Here is a 16660-nt window from a genome sequence, read left to right on the forward strand (position 1 = left end):
AGTATGGATTATTATTATACATTATTGGTATTACATTGGCCGTTTACTGTGTCACTCACTTTTCAGGAAGTCACGCTTTCGAACTGCTCGTTCAATTCGTCCTTCTCATGCTGCCATAGATGCATTTAGGCAACGTCACAAGAAATACGTGGAGCTGCTAAAGTTAGCTAGCTAATACTTTACAGATATCAATGGCGTTTACATTATATTCCCTTATTCAAGCGGTGATTTTGTGTGTTAATGCGGTCGCCGTATTGCACGAAGATAGATTTTTAAGTAAAAGTAAGTGGCTGTGCATATTATTGTTTAACATTACTTTCAACAGTGTTTTGCTAACGTTAGCTAGTTCCACCAGTAATACGTGGAAAAGCTTGTTTATTGATACAATGATATCTCTTATGGCCTAGTGTTTGCATATAATATAGCATTTTCCCCCCTCTAGTTGGCTGGGGTGTGGACCAAAGTGTTGGTGGATTTGGTGATGAACCAGGCATCAAAGTGCAGCTAATGAACCTTGTCCGCTCTGTGAGGACAGTGATGAGAGGTATGACCATATAGATGGATAGAGGACTTTAGCAAAGATATGTGTGCGTGTGTGTATATATTATAACTAACCCAAGATTCACTACGTGATCAAACTATGTGGACATCTGCTCACCTGCCCCCCCTCCTGGTATAACAGCCTCCACTCTTCTGGGAAGGCTTTAAACTAGATGTTGGGGACTTGCTTCCATTCAGCAACAAGATGTTGGGGGATTAGTCCTGGCTTGCAGTCGGCATTTCAATTCATCCTAAAGGTGTTCGATGGGGTTGACGTCAGGGCTCTGTGCAGTCCAGTCAAGTTCTTCCACACCTATCTCGACAAACCATTTCTGTATGGACCTCGTTATGTGCACAGGGGCATTGTCATGCTGAAACAGGAAAGGGCCTTCCCCAAACTTTTGCCACAAAGTTAGAAGCACAGAATCATCTAGAATGTCATTGTATGCTGTAGCCTTAAGATTTCCCTTCACAGGAACTAAGGGTCTAGCCCAAATTATGATAAAAAGGTCCCAGACCATTAGTCCTCCTCCACCAAACTTTACTGTTGTCACTATGCATTGGGGAAGGTAGCGTTCTCCTGGCATCCGCCAAACCCAGATTCGTCCGTCAGACTGCCAGATGGTGGAGCGTGATACATCACTCCAGAGAACACGTTTTCACTGCTGCAGAGTCCAATGGTGCAGAGTTTTACACCACTCCAGTCGACGCTTGGCATTGAGAATGGGAATCTTAGGCTTGTGTGCTGCTGCTCAGCCATGGAAACCTATTTCAGGAAGCTCCCCACTAATAGTTCTTGTGCTGACGTTGCTTCCAGAGGCAGTTTGGAACTTGGTAGTGAGTGTTACAACAGAGGACAGACGATTTTTATGCGCTTCAGCACTCGGCGGGCCTATTCTGTGAGCTTGTGTGGCCTACCACTTCACGGCTGAGCCGTTGTTACTCGTAGACGTTTCCACTTCACAATAACAGCACTTACAGTTGACCGGGGCAGCTCTAGCAGGGCAGAAATTTGACGAACTGACTTCGGAAAGGTGGCATCCTATCAGGGGTGAAAAATCCTTCCGGATGCTTCAGATTTATACATCCGGTGAAACATCTGGCTCCTTGTTCTATCTGTGACTTTAGTGCCCAAAAGCTTGTTTTAGACTGAGCAGCGCCATTGATTACTTTCACAATTTTGAAGTAGTCAACTGGGTGGGACTTCATATGGGTTGTAGTGATGTGCATTTGGTGAATGATTTATGCTTTTTGTACTGACTCGAGAGTCATAATTAGTTTTTCTGAGTGACCTGTCATTTTAGTTGTTCGTTTGATCTGCTGGCCATAATATCAAATCAAATCAAATGTATTTATATAGCCCTTCTTACATCAGCTGATATCTCAAAGTGCTGTACAGAAACCCAGCCTAAAACCCCAAACAGCAAGCAATGCAGGTGTAGAAGCACGTTGGCTAGGAAAAACTCCCTAGAAAGGCCAAAACCTAGAAAGGAACCAGGCTATGAGGGGTGGCCAGTTCTCTTCTGGCTGTGCCGGGTGGAGATTATAACAGAACATGGCCAAGATGTTCAAATGTTCATAAATGACCAGCATGGTCAAATAATAATAATCACAGTAGTTGTCGAGGATGCAACAAGTCAGCACCTCAGGAGTAAATGTCAGTTGGCTTTTCATAGCCGATCATTAAGAGTATCTCTACCGCTCCTGCTGTCTCTAGAGAGTTGAAAACAGCAGGTCTGGGACAGGTAGCACGTCCGGTGAATAGGTACGGGTTCCATAGCCGCAGGCAGAACAGTCGAAACTGGAACAGCAGCAGGGCCAGGTGGACTGGGGACAGCAAGGAGTCATCATGGCAGGTAGTCCTGAGGCATGGTCCTAGGGCTCAGGTCCTCCGAGAGAGAGAAAGAGAGAATTAGAGAGAGCATACTTAAATTCACATAGGACACCGGATAAGACAGGAGAAGTACTCCAGATATAACAGACTGAGCCTAGCCCCCCGACACATAAACTACTGCAGCATAAATAATGGAGGCTGAGACAAGAGGGGTCAGGAGACACTGTGGCCCCATCCGATAATGGGCCACACTGTGGCCCCATAATAAGTCCCACAGCATGATTGATACACACTCAGTGGCTCCAGAGACGTTCTCCGACCAACAACTGTCTGTCATATATGAGCGCAGGAAAATAGATCATGCTGAAGGCAGCATAGATAAGAAAAACTGATAATTAATCGCATGGTGCAATAATTATTTAATTAAAGCTGCAATATGCGGAAATCGCTCCGCCATTTCCTGGTTGCAAAAGTTCTAATAGTTTTCCTACTTTCAGTTTATGTGACAAAACAAGCAATAGTGCAGAGAATCATTGTACCGTCTAAACCGCTATGAAATATATTTTCAATAACCAAAAATATTGTAATTTCAGCTGTTTGAAGCTGGTGTACAAAACCGAAAGTAAGATGCAAAAATGAAACTTAAGGACAGGAAGCATAGAAATAGAGTACATAGAACATATGTTCTGCTTCTTAGACTGGCTTTCAATGAGAATGACGGATTTATAACTCACATTTCTATGTGAATTTGATCGGGTTGCGGAAAAAGTTATGATGGACACAGCTTTATAAACAAACTTGAACTCGAGAACGAGTCGTTTGAGGTGCTGCAGTTCGCTAACGATATTGTGCACAACAGTCAAGGAAGGCGGAGTTTGCATAGAATCAAAGGATTGTTCACAAGATGTAAACTATATTTCCTTTCCTAATCTTTATTGAAAACAGAAATAAATCTGTACAATGAGCACTTGTCTTTTAAGTTCATCGTAGTTGTTGGTTAATTTTGTTTAACTAGCTAGCGACATTTAGCCATATTGGCATAGGCGTGACAAGTCAAAACACCTCAACTAGACATGTTATCAATAGCAAGATACAACAAGCTGAAACGAGCCACCTGCAATTCCCCACATTGCAACTTGTTTTAATTTTTAATAGTTATCTGATCATCCAGAATCATACCACACAGAATTTCGCCCCATTGATGCCCGGGCATCATTTTCGTGAAGTTGTAACCTAACCCATCTATGGGTTAAGGAAGGATCACATAATTCCATCAGGTTGCCAGGAGGGATCAGGCAATGAATTATACTAGTCAGAAAACATTCCATAACTGCGGGTGGCAGTAAATGACCAACCTTTACTTTATACCTGTTCAAACCACACATTCTACGTGGCACTGTGCACCCTCTCCGTTTGTTTGACAGCACAAAGTAGTAGTAGAAAAATATAATTGTTGTCGATAGTTAACACAACCACAAAGTCATAAACTCTTCCTCTTTCTACAATTTATCTTCTTAAAATCTGACTTTAACCTAACCACACTGCTAACATTGTCTAACCCCTAACCTTAAATTAAAACCAAAAAGCACATATTTGTTTTCATAATCTTTTTTCCCGATATAGACAATTTTGACTTTGGCTATGTCATCTAGTGGAAGCCCTTCAAAATGGAGATGGCTTCAGTGGCGCTGCACATGCTCTCACAGACCCCATAATGGGAGAGATATAATGCGATGTCCATCTAAAAATCAATACCATATTCAAATATTTAAAAAAATATATATATTCTGCATTCATACTGTTGTTTTCTTAAATAGATTATTCTTGTTTTCCTCTAACAATTTGATGTTGACTGAACTGAGACTGGTCTGACTTTGGCATTATTCATAATCTTTACTCTCTCATCTTGCAGTGCCCTTGATTGCTGTCAATTCTGTCTGCATTGTGTTGTTGCTGCTTTTTGGCTGAAGAGAAGACTGGACTGAATTTGGACGCTGAACTAAGAGAAGACACTTTTAGGGGTCAGGGGGATGTCACCCTGGCACCTGGAGGAGGGACCCTACATGCACCAGGAAGAAGAGTACACCCACACGTTTATGTATCTCAGAGATTCAGCATTACATTTGATTTCCTTTATTATTATTATTCCTTACCTCATTTGTCAAACCTGTTGGTCTTAGGTCAGGCTAAGTGACAGTTCAGATGCAAGAACAATCTGGGTTTACTACATTCGCAGTTTCTTTTACAGACACCTGTTAGTCAATGTTATAGCACAAGGCAGTTCAAAAGTGCCTACGGTTGCTTTTGGAAGATTTCTTCATTGTAAAAGGATAATTTACTTTGATCTCATGATTCAACTTTCTCCTTATTTGAAATTGTGGTTCGTCGCAGTTCTGATGGTATATTCTATGTCTGTTGCTTTTAACATATTCCTGGATAAAAAGTTAAGTGTACGTAATTTGAACAGACCGACTCAAACACCATTAGTCGGGAAATGTCATATTTTGTGTAAAATGCAGACATTTTTTTATGTATAAATTTTTCCAAGTAACTTTCTATGAATTACTTGAAAATAATAAAGATTATTATTTTGTTTTTTTAATCTACCACTTTTGAGATTGTTCATAACCCAACATTAGCTAAAAAAAATGCAGAAACACTCATCCAGAGTTATTTAGTAGTGCATTACATTATTTTTTGTCCAAGAACACACTCCCTACTTACACAACTTTTCTTTGATCATGGCTGTGTCAAAAGCACATTACGAAGACCAAGGAGACCTTGCTCAAAATATATATTTGCTAAATGGCTATTTGTTTGCATGTAAACGAAATGAATCCTTCCTATGGCAAATCTGTAAAAAAAAATGTTAGCAGTACCCTGTATGAGTGGCATCAATCAGTGCACCTTGAACTAGCTGCAAACTTGAGCACAAGGGCGACCAAATAAGGTGGGTGCTTCTCACTAGGTGCTTTTAGCAACACGGGTGTATTTACATACACTAGTGTTGCTTTCAATTGTATAACTGTCGGTGGGCAGGCCGGTTGGTCATGACGACGGGGGAATAGAGTTCCACGTTGGAGGTGTCATAATACCTGTCAAACAGGGAAATGGTTCCAATCATTCATTTTTCCCATAGGGCCTTTTAGAAACACTTCCAATAAGGGCTGTGTTTCGTGTAGGCTTACCCTGGTGTGACGTTTTGATAACCGTGCAAATCTCTCGGACAAGGTGACTTTTACCAATATAAACTTGGAGTCACACGATGATTTGTTGTGTGGTCCACTCCGACTCGGGAAAGCCTGCAGTTTATTAGGCTACAGATTAAATAAATTATGAGCTTGATGCTCCTTTCCAATTAACATTCAGGGTCTTATTCTGGTGACATGATGATTGATGCTTGGCTGCCCTTTGACAAATAAAAATAATCATGCTCTTTTGACCATAATAATCTCATCACACAGTACCTGGGAGCTGTTGGCTAGAGCACATGTGCCAAGACTGGAGTGGGCACATTCGCTATATAACATGTTTTTTTGGTGACAAAACCATCAGTAGATTTGAAAACAAGATGGAAACCCATTGTAACTCGGTACAGTGGAATTTAACTGCAAAATATTTTTTTATGTGCGTGACGTCATCACGCACATCCTTTCCACTGGTCACAGACGTCAATTCAACGTCTATTCCACATTGTTTCAACGTAATTTCATTGAAAGGACGTGGAAACAACGTTAATTCAACTAATGTGTGCCCAGTGGGTTTTAACTGCAACAAATCAATTTGATGGAAGCACATGTTTTTATTCATGTTTGACTGACAGACCTCAAGCTAGATTCCATGCTACATGTAAACTGAGCAGACTAGCTAATGAATTAGATAGGATTACGAGTAGATTTACAGGTTTTCAGATACAAAAACTACAGTCATGCTGATGGACTAGATCTCCCTCCCTCTCTCTCTCCCTCTCTCTCTCTCTCTCAATTCAATGGGCTTTATTGGCATGGGAAACACATGTTTACATTGCCAAAGCAAGTGAAATGGATAAACAAAAGTGAAATAAACACTAAAAAGTGAACAGTAAATCTTACACCCACTCAAATTCCAAAAGAATAAAGACATTTCAAATGTCTATATACAGTGTTGTAGCAATGTGCAATCAGTTAAAGTACAACAGGGAAAATAATAAATATGGGTTGTATTTACAATGGTGTTTGTTCTTCACTGGTTGCACTTTTCTTGTGGCAACAGGTTACAAATCTTGCTGCTGTGATTGCACACTGTTTTATTTCACCCAAAAGATATGGGAGTTTATCAAAATTAGATTCGTTTTTTTTTTCAAAATCTTTGTGGGTCTGTGTAATCTGCAGGAAATATGTGTCTCTAATATGGTCATACATTTGGCAGGAGGTTAGGAAGTGCAGCTCAGTTTCCACCTCATTTTGTGGGAAGTGTGCACATAGCCTGCCTTCCCTTGAGAGCTAGGTCTGCCTACAGCGGTCTTTCTCAAAAGCAAGGCTATGCTCACTGAGTCTGTACATAGTCAAAGCTTTTCCTAAATTTGGGTCAGTGTACTGTCTGTTTAGGGCCAAATAGCATTCTAGTTTGCTCTGTTTTTTTGTTATTTCTTTCCAATGTGTCAAGTAATTTTCTTTTTGTTCGCTCTCTCTCTCGCTCCCTCCCCACTTTCAGTCTTTAGGCATATTTGTATTGGGTTCTGCTGCCATGTCCCCCAAGGCAAGGGGTTGATAACAAATCAAATTGCATTTGTCACTTGCGCCAAATTAAAGAGTTGTAAACCTTACAGTGAAATGCTTACTACCAAGCCCTTAACCAACTATGCCACATTTTTTTAAAGATTTTTTAAAATAAATAATTAAGGAGCAACAATAAAATAACAGTAGCGAGGCTATATACATTTTGTTAAGTTACAGCCTCATGCTAAAATGGAATAAATATTTTTTTCCTCATCAATCTGCACACAACACCCCATAATGACAAAGCAAAAACAGGTTTGTATACATTTTTGCAAATTTATAGTAAAAATGTTTCATTTACATAAATATTCAGACCCTTTACTCTGTACTTTCTTGAAGCACCTTTGGCAGCGATTACAGCCTTGAGTATTCTTGGGTATGATGCTACAAGCTTGGCACACCTGTATTTGGGGAGGTTCTCCCATTCTTCTCTGCAGATCCTCTCAAGCTCAGGTTGGATGGGGAGCAATGCTGCACAGATATTTTCAGGTCTCTGAAGAGATGTTCGATTGGGTTCAAGTCCGGACTCTGGCTGGGTCACTCAAGGTCATTCAGAGACTTGTCCCGAAGCCACTCCTGCGCTGTCTTGGCTGTGTGCTTAGGGTCGTTGTCCTGTTGGAAGGTGAACCTTCTCCCCAGTCTGAGGTCCTGAGCACTCTGGATCAGGTTTTCATCAAGGATCTCTCTGTACTTTGCTCCGTTCATCTTTTTCTCAATCCTGACTAGTCACTCAGTCCCTGCCGTTGAAGAACATCCCCACAGCATGATGCTGCCACCATCATGCTTCAACGTAGGGAATGTGCCAGGTTTCCTCCAGATGTGACGCTTGACATTCAGGCCAAAGAGTTCAATCTTGATTTCATCAGACCAGATAATCTTGTTTCTCATGGTCTGAGAGTCCTTTAGTTGCCTTTTGGCAAACTCCAAGCAGGCTGTCATGTGCCTTTCACTGAGGAGTGGCTTCAGTCTGGCCTCTCTACCATAAAGGCCTGATTGGTAGAGTGCTGCAGAGATGGTTGTCCTTCTGGAAGGTTTTCCCATCTTCACTGAGGAACTCTGGAGTTCTGTCAGAGTGACCATCGGGTTCTTGGTCACCTCCCTGACCAAGGCCCTTCTCCATCGTTTGTTCAGTTTGGCCGGGCGGCGGCCAGCTCTAGGAAGAGTCTTGGTGGTTCCAAACTTCTTCCCAGATCTGTGCCTCGACACAATCCTGTCTCGGAGCTCTACGGACAATTTCTTCGACCTCATGGCTTGGTTTTTGTTCTGACATGCACTGTCAACTGTGGGACCTTATATAGACAGGTGTGTGCCTTTCCAAATAACTTCCAATCAAATGAATTTACCACAGGTGGACTCCAATCAAGTTGTAGAAACATCTCAAGGATGATCAATTGAAACAGGATGCACAAGCTCAATTTCGAGTCTCATAGCAAAGGTTCTGAATACTTGTGTAAATAAGGCATTTCTGTTTCTTATTTTTAATACATTTGCAAACATTTCTAAAAACCTGTTTTTGATTTGTCATAATGGGGTATTGTGTGTAGATTGATGAGGGGGGGGGGGAGGGGGGTGGCATCAATTTTAGAATAAGGTTGTAATGTAACAAAATGTGGAAAAGTCAAGGGGGGTCTGAATACTTTCCGAATGCACTGTATATAATGGAAAATATTACAATAGCTTTTTGGTTGATAGACAAGTCTGAGAACATTCACTTTGAGGTATCTTACATCACTTTTCCAGCCTGAGGTAATTCAACTCAGAGAGAGTGCTCTCAGTCAGGCCAACTTGTAGGGGGGCCTTAACGATTTGGGGGCAATGCTATTGAAGGCCCCACTAACCCCAAATTGGACATTGAATCAGTTAATAGTGGCCCCCTATGTTTAATTTTAAACATCTATATATAGATTAGTCTCAATGCCTACCGTTAACTTTGTGCCCTGTTATACAGTGAGTGTAGAAAACATTAAGAACACCTTCCTAATATTGAGTTGCACCCCTTTTGCCTTCAGAACAGCCTCAATTCGTTGGGGCATGGACTCTACAAGGTGGCGAAAGCATTCCATAAGGACACTGGCCCATGTTGACTCCAATGCTTCCCACAGTTGTGTCAAATTGGCTGGATGTCCTTTGGGTGGTGGACCATTCTTGATACACAAGGGAAACTGTTGATCGGGAAGAACCCAGCAGTGTTGCAGTTCTTGACACAAACCAGTGTGCCTGGCACCTACTACCCTGTTCAAAGGCACTTAAATATTTTGTCTTGCACATTCACCCCCTGAATGACACATCATCTTTGTCTCAATTGTCAAAAGGCTTAAAATTCCTTCTTTAACCTGTCTCCTCCCCTTCATCTACACTGATTGAAGTGGATTTAACAAGTGACATCAATAAGGGATCATAGCTTTCACCTGGATTCACCTGGTCAGTGTGAATCCAGGTGAAAGCTACACTCGGTGTTTATATGCTACATTCGTTCATACCTCATAATGCTCTCTACTAACCCAGGGCACTGTGTTTCTAACATGACATACCTGTTTTTAAAATGCTTTAAATCAAGAAATTTGAATGACACTAAAAATAAAAACAACAATCTGAGGATTGTACTGGACCCTTTAGCCCCAAAAAAGAAAGAAAAGGGAACAGTTTGATGAAAAAGCTTGAAATAAAAGTTTCAGTCCAGGTATATGACATGATCATAACATCCCTGTAAAACATGAATATTGCAATGAATAAAAAGCCAACCAAAGATAGAAATTATAATGAGAGGTACGTATATGTTTTGTATTATTTAACAGAAGTCTTCATAAATCATATAAGGGAGAGAGACAGAAAGAAGAGCCAGGGAGCAGAAGTGGAGGGGTTACGACCTTTGAAGATTTCATACAGAAGAGTCTAGGCGAAATAGAGGAAGCATATATCTGCACCAAACACAGACAAAAGTCTCTTCACTACCACTGTGAAAGGCATGACTGTAATGCGTCTGTGTGTCGCTGGTGCAGATGAGGCAGGCGCAAGACAGCAGATATGACTAATGAAAGCAATTTACTCAACAATAAAACAATGCACGTCAAATAAACCAAGGCCACTATAACGGACCTCACTAGAACAAACAATGACTCACAAGCAAACATGGGGGAACAGAGGGTTAAATAATGAACAGGTAATTGGGGAACTGAAACCAGGTGTGTAAGACAAAGACAAAACAAATGTAAAATGAAAAGTGGATCGGCGATGGCTAGAAGGCCGGTGACGTTGACCGCCGAACGCCGCCCGAACAAGGAGAGGGACCGACTTCGGCGGAAGTCGTGACAATGACAACCCCAAAGAGAAGTCATCTGGGCAGCCTGATGAGACTAGGGCAAACAGCTGTAAGGCCTATGTGTCCTTTGACCTAATGAATGGACCCACCATCATAAGAAAGATGTTCCACACTGGACACAGTAACACGACCGAAGAGCAGAAAAACAACAGGATCCACCCAGACCTGACGTCCCACATTTCATTCCTCGCTGTTGAAGGGAAGGCGTGCCATGAGATTGCCATGAGTGTATCTAATGGAGTGGTCTAAGGCTAGAGGCTTCATGGACATGCAAGATAGGTGCTATGTCAAGAATGTCAAGAACAGGATGAGTCGCTAGAGAGGCATCACAACAGCGATTCTCTGAGTGTGGATTCTCAAGCGAAGACGGACCTGAAAAAACGAGTGTCACGCCCTGGCCATAGAGAGGCTTTTATTCTCTATTTTGGTTAGGCCAGGGTGTGACTAGCATGGGCATTCTAGTTTCTTTATTTCTATGTTTTCTATTTCTTTGTGTTTGGCCGGGTGTGGTTCTCAATCAGAGGCAGCTGTCTATCGTTGTCTCTGATTGAGAACCATACTTAGGTAGCCCTTTTTCCCACCTGTCTTTGTGGGAAGTTATCTTTGTTAGCGACATTATAGCCGAGTTAAGCTTCACGGTCGTCTCTGTATGTTTATTGTTTTGTTGGCGACATCATTAAAATAAAAGTATGTACGCTCACCACGCTGCATCTTGGTCCTCTTCTTTTAACGGCCGTGACAGAACTTCCCACCACCAAAGGACCAAGCAGCGTGGCCTCGGGTTGATGTCACCTGAGTCAGCTCTCCATACTCGTCCTGAGGGGCGTGCTAGCCGTCTGGTGAAGACTGTGTCAGCCCCACGCACCAGACCTCCAGTGCGCCTCCACAGCCCGGTGAGTCCTGCGCCGGCTCTACGCACGGTTTCCCCAGTTCGCCAGGAGAACCCAGTGCAGCCTGTTCCAGCTCCCCGCACGTGCCGGGCTAAAGTGGGCATGCAGCCAAGAGGAGCGGTGCAAGTGCTAAGCACCAGAGCTCCAGTGCTCCCCCACAGCCCGGTTCGACCTGTGCCTGCGCTCTGCAGGTGCCGGGCTAAAGTGGGCATTCAGCCGGGAAGAGTGGTGCCAGGGATACGCACTAGATCTCCAGTGCTCCCCCACAGCCCGGTCCATCCAGTGCCTCCTCTAAGTACCAGGCCTCCTGTATGTCTCCCCAGCCTGCTGGGCCCTGTGGCAGCCCCATGTACCAGGCTGTCTATACGTCTCCTCCCACCAGCGACAATCCCCAGTCCGGAGCCTCCAGCGACGGTCTCCAGTCCGGAGCCTCCAGCGACGTTTTCCAGTCATGAGCCTCCAGCGACGTTCTCCAGTCCGGAGCCTCCAGCGACGGTCTCCAGTCCGGGGCCTCCAGCGACGGTCTCCAGTCCAGGGCCCGCAACAAGGGTGCCCAGTCCGGGGTCGGCGACGAGGGTCCCCGTACCAGATGCGCCACCAGAGTGGGGGGAGCCAGAGGCGGAGGGGGGTCTACGTCCCACACCAGAGCCGCCGCCGTAATGGAAGCCCACCCTGACCCTCCCCTTTAGAGTCAGGTTTTGCGGCCGGAGTCCGCACCTTTGGGGGGGGGGGGGGGGGGGGGTACTGTCACTCCCTGGCCTGAGAGGCTTTTATTCTCTATTTTGGTTAGGCCAGGGTGTGAATAGGGTGGCCATTCTAGTTTCTTTATTTCTATGTTTTCTATTTATTTGTGTTTGGCCGGGTGTGGTTCTCAATCAGAGGCAGCTGTCTATCGTTGTCTCTGATTGAGAACCATACTTAGGTAGCCCTTTTTCCCACCTGTCTTTGTGGGAAGTTATCTTTGTTAGCGGCATTATAGCCGAGTTAAGCTTCACGGTCGTTTCTGTATGTTTATTGTTTTGTTGGCGACATCATTAAAATAAAAGTATGTACGCTCACCACGCTGCACCATGGTCCTCTTCTTCAGACGTCCGTGCCAACGAGACATTGAGCATCGACTGCTCCTCATTCTGCTCCTCTTTCTTCAAAATCAAGAGCAGAGGCAGAAGATGGTGAAATGTGGTAAAAACCTGTTGTTCGTGGATGCGTCCTATTCTGGTGTATAAACAAAATGGTAACACTTTACAAGAACAACATTCATATTCATTCAACATCAGTGAAGAGACGTTTTCAAGATGCGCACATAGAGGGTCGAACGAAAATGAAAGCCTGTGTGACAGCCTGTGTGGCAGAGGCACAATGTGTTACGGAGCCACTACTTTCTGGGTTAACTTGCTTAGACCTGCATTTCTTTTGCAGGCCACACTGCATATGGCTATGCCATCTACGCACTAGTTGTCAGGGATGAGGGTGGGAACGGCTTTCCTGTGGCAACTTTCATAACGAGCCACGGAAAATGTCGCATTCTGCTTGAGGAAGATCGGGAATGCTGCGCAGGAATTTGAGACCAGGTATTTGTTCTGCATTACGATGAATGACTGTAGATCTACAGCACATGTAGGCTAACTACAGTGCCTAGAAAATCTGTAGACAGTGTGTACGTGTGCAATGTGAGTGATTTATTATTATCTTTAGGACCTTTATGGTGGACAAGGACATGAAGGAAGTGGGGGCTATAAAATAAGTGTTCCCAAATGCCCACATCCTTCTGTGCCGGTATCACGTCTAGCAGGTAATTATTATTGTAAGATTTTTTTTAAAGAACACTTTTGACATTAAACATGTTCACTTTTAGGCTAGGGTAAAAGAATACACTGAATGATAGCGTTATCTTTCTGCAGGCTGTAAACCGGTGGATTACAACAAAATAACCTGGCATTACAGGAATGGACCGTCTGGATGACTGCATCACATACTGGAAATACTGTAATGCTTTTCTGTCAATACACTTTACAGGATAAAGACTTTGAAGACACTTCAACAACACTGGAGGAAGTGCTTCTGTATCCCTTTGTCCTGGCCTACCTGAGGAAGTACTGGCCTACCTGAGAAAGCACTGGCCTACCTGAGGAAGCACTGGCCTACCTGAGGAAGTACTGGCCTACCTGAGGAAGTACTGGCCTACCTGAGGAAGTACTGGCCTACCTGAGGAAGTACTGGCCTACCTGAGGAAGTACTGGCTTACCTGAGGAAGTACTGGCCTACCTGAGGAAGTACTGGCCTACCTGAGGAAGTACTGGCCTACCTGAGGAAGTACTGGCCTACCCGAGGAAGTACTGGCCTACCTGAGGAAGTACTGGCTTACCTGAGGAAGTACTGGCCTACCTGAGGAAGTACTGGCCTACCCGAGGAAGTACTGGCCTACCTGAGGAAGTACTGGCCTACCTGAGGAAGTACTGGCCTACCTGAGGCAGTACTGGCCTACCTGAGGAAGTACTGGCTTACCTGAGGAAGTACTGGCCTACCTGAGGAAGTACTGGCCTACCTGAGGAAGTACTGGCCTACCTGAGGAAGTACTGGTCTACCTGGGGAAGTACTGGCTTCCTTGTGCCATGAGAATAGCAACACCAAAAATCTCAGGCTATTAAAAGGCACTACTGTCTATTCCATGGCCATTTTAATTCATGTTGAAAAGCTATCCATTGATTGTGGACAAACAACAAACCAGTCAGGATCATATACTGCACCTGTCCCCCCAAGCAAAACCCCAAATATAAGGAATTATTCCTCCATTGTTAGGAATTTCTGTTGTCATTCAAGTCTTGTTATTTAAACAAATGATTTAACACTAACATGCTGATCCCTGTCAGTCCTTGTCTTTGAATTATTGCTTTGTGTATCATCACAGTCTTGGAATACCATGATGTAGATTCTTCCTGCGACTAAAATATCAGATCCTGAAAGACACAGCCAGCCGGAGATTTGACGATTTCCTGAAACTTCTAACGCGTCAAGTCAATGGAGGATGGACATTACTGCCTCAATTCTGTTTGACTGCCAGAATGTGCATTGCAGTACTCAGTGCTCAGCTATTCACTCTCTTATTAGTTGGCCCCGTCTGCAGTGCAGACATTCATCTTTCATCAATTTTAATCCTTTCAATCTCATCATTTGATTATTGTTAACATTTTGTCAAATGATCACAATAAGTGGATTGTTTGGTTACGTCAAGCAAAGTATTTACACCAGGTAGTTTGGGTCCTGGATGCTGATTGTCTGAAAGCTGACAATATACCACGGGTATGATGCAAAAATACTCTATTTATGTTGGTAACCGGTTTATAATACCAATAAGGCACCTTAGGGGTTTGTGGTATATGGCCGATATAGTCGGAAGTCTGAGATTTCCGAGTTCCCAGTTGTTTTGAATGCAGCATTCCTCCATACAATTGAAAGCAACGCTAGTGTATATAAATACACCCGCATTGCTAAAAGCACCGAGCTTCTCATAAAGTTTCTGAAAATTGGAAATATTCTGATACATTTTTTCATTGCGGGGCTTCCAGCATGTGCCATATATTTTCTTTATACAAACATTTAATGCTTTTATAAACTACTCAAAGCTAATGTCGTGTTTGACAGTCATCAAATAATTTTTTGTTTCCCCACCTTTTTCGCTCTTCTTAAAAAACAGGGCCATTTATGCTCCTGCGATGGTGATGTCAAAGGCAGTCTCTTGACAGTGTAGCAGTCAAATTTGTTCTAGGGATATGATTTCATTTCATTATAATCATAATTTCAAACAGCACGCTGCCTACTAAGATGGTTGTTTATTTGTTCACGTTTGGAACAATTATCTTCAATGTGCTGATATTGTTTCTCATATACACTACCGTTCAAAAGTTTGGGGTCACTTAGAAATGTCCTTGTTTTTGAAAAAAAAATATATGCATTGTCCATTAAAATAACATCAAATTGATCAGAAATAAAGTGTAGACATTGTTAATGGTGTAACTGACTATTGTAGCTGGAAATGGCAGATTTTCTATGTAATATCTACAGTTGAAGTCGGTAGTTTACATTCAAAGTGCCTGTTCCATCTCCTCCTGATCTATCTCAGATAAGAAATAACAACAAGACAATCACTGAACCCATGAGACCCTGCATCACTTAGTGGCACGCTGCATCTCTTAGTGGCACGCTGTATCACTTAGTGGCACGCTGCATCACTTAGTGGCACGCTGCATCACTCAGTGGCACGTTTACAGAGCCATATATAGAGATATGATGTACTGTGTATAGGGTGCAGCACACTTAGTGATGGAATCTCAGAACAAACAACATTGCAGGTTGCTATATCCTGTATCCTGATATAAGCAGCCACATATGCAGTTGTAGAACACGCCAAGGAATGTACCCCAGCTATGAAAAATACATGGTATTATCTTTATAGTCTTACCCTCACACTGGTGATAGGTCAAGAGGTGACTTACTATCTGTAGAGTGGAGAGATCTGCTCAGCTGGGAGTTGGGAGGAGGCCAGACAGAGCTGGGTCAGGTTAGGCTTGGGGGAGGGGGTGAGGGGTAGGTCCATCTCCATCTGAGTAGGAAACACCAAGTGATATGATAGGAGGGGGGTGGAAATTCTAATAATTCACACATTGATTTGGTTATACCATATGTCGATTATACATTGTACAGTGTATGTAGCCATTCTGTTGATTTATTGACTATTGACACAATGAGAATATACAGTAAAGTGAGATATACAGTAAAGTAAGATCTATAGTAAAGTGAGATCTACAGTAAAGTGAGATCTACAGTAAAGTAAGATCTACAGTAAAGCGATAGTTTTGTACCTGATGACTTGAAATCCAGCAGGATTTCATTAATCTCACAGTGAGAGTCATTGACTGGCAGCCTTGGCACTTCAAACTGGGATATGTCCACTGACTCCAGTGCATCTGAGGGAGTTGCTGAAAGAAAGAACATAAAACAGGTTGTTATTGGTAAGGAATATTTCTTCTCAATGACTTAACTGGCTAAAGGTTAAATAAACAGATGATACAGGACGTTGCGATTAGCCTCAATCACAGTCATTCAACACGGTAAATGCTGTTCCTAGATATACAGTACATAGGTGTACAGAGGCCCATTATCAGCAACCATCACTCCAGTGTTCCAATGGCACGTTGTGTTAGCTAATCCAAGTTTATAATTTTAAAAGGCTAATTGATCATTTGAAAACCGTTTTGTAATTTTATTAGCACAGCTGAAAACTGTTGTTCTGATTAAAGAAGCAATAAAACTGTCCTTCTTT

At 42.9% G+C, this 16660-nt stretch overlaps 1 protein-coding gene across 1 annotated transcript; it reads left to right on the plus strand.

Annotated features, from left to right (window-relative positions):
• The first annotated feature begins 101 nt into the window (after nucleotides 1-101).
• Nucleotides 102-4980, plus strand: LOC129826076 (immediate early response 3-interacting protein 1-like). Its single transcript, XM_055886386.1, has 3 exons — nucleotides 102-282; nucleotides 443-544; nucleotides 4287-4980. Exons 1-3 carry the CDS (start codon nucleotides 192-194, stop codon nucleotides 4340-4342), a joined length of 249 nt encoding a protein of 82 aa, XP_055742361.1. The 5' UTR covers nucleotides 102-191; the 3' UTR covers nucleotides 4343-4980.
• Nucleotides 4981-16660: the final 11680 nt, after the last annotated feature.

Source organism: Salvelinus fontinalis, chromosome 28, assembly GCF_029448725.1.
Source record: "Salvelinus fontinalis isolate EN_2023a chromosome 28, ASM2944872v1, whole genome shotgun sequence".
In the NCBI taxonomy this organism is placed as follows: Eukaryota; Metazoa; Chordata; class Actinopteri; order Salmoniformes; family Salmonidae; genus Salvelinus; species Salvelinus fontinalis.

Bases quoted from the DNA above. Each gene is read 5' to 3' on its own strand.
- LOC129826076 (XM_055886386.1), top strand. From the start codon at position 192: ATGGCGTTTACATTATATTCCCTTATTCAAGCGGTGATTTTGTGTGTT. The intron at 283-442 runs GTAAGTGGCTGT...TCCCCCCTCTAG, and splicing joins AGATAGATTTTTAAGTAAAA to TTGGCTGGGGTGTGGACCAA. The intron at 545-4,286 runs GTATGACCATAT...CTCATCTTGCAG, and splicing joins TGTGAGGACAGTGATGAGAG to TGCCCTTGATTGCTGTCAAT.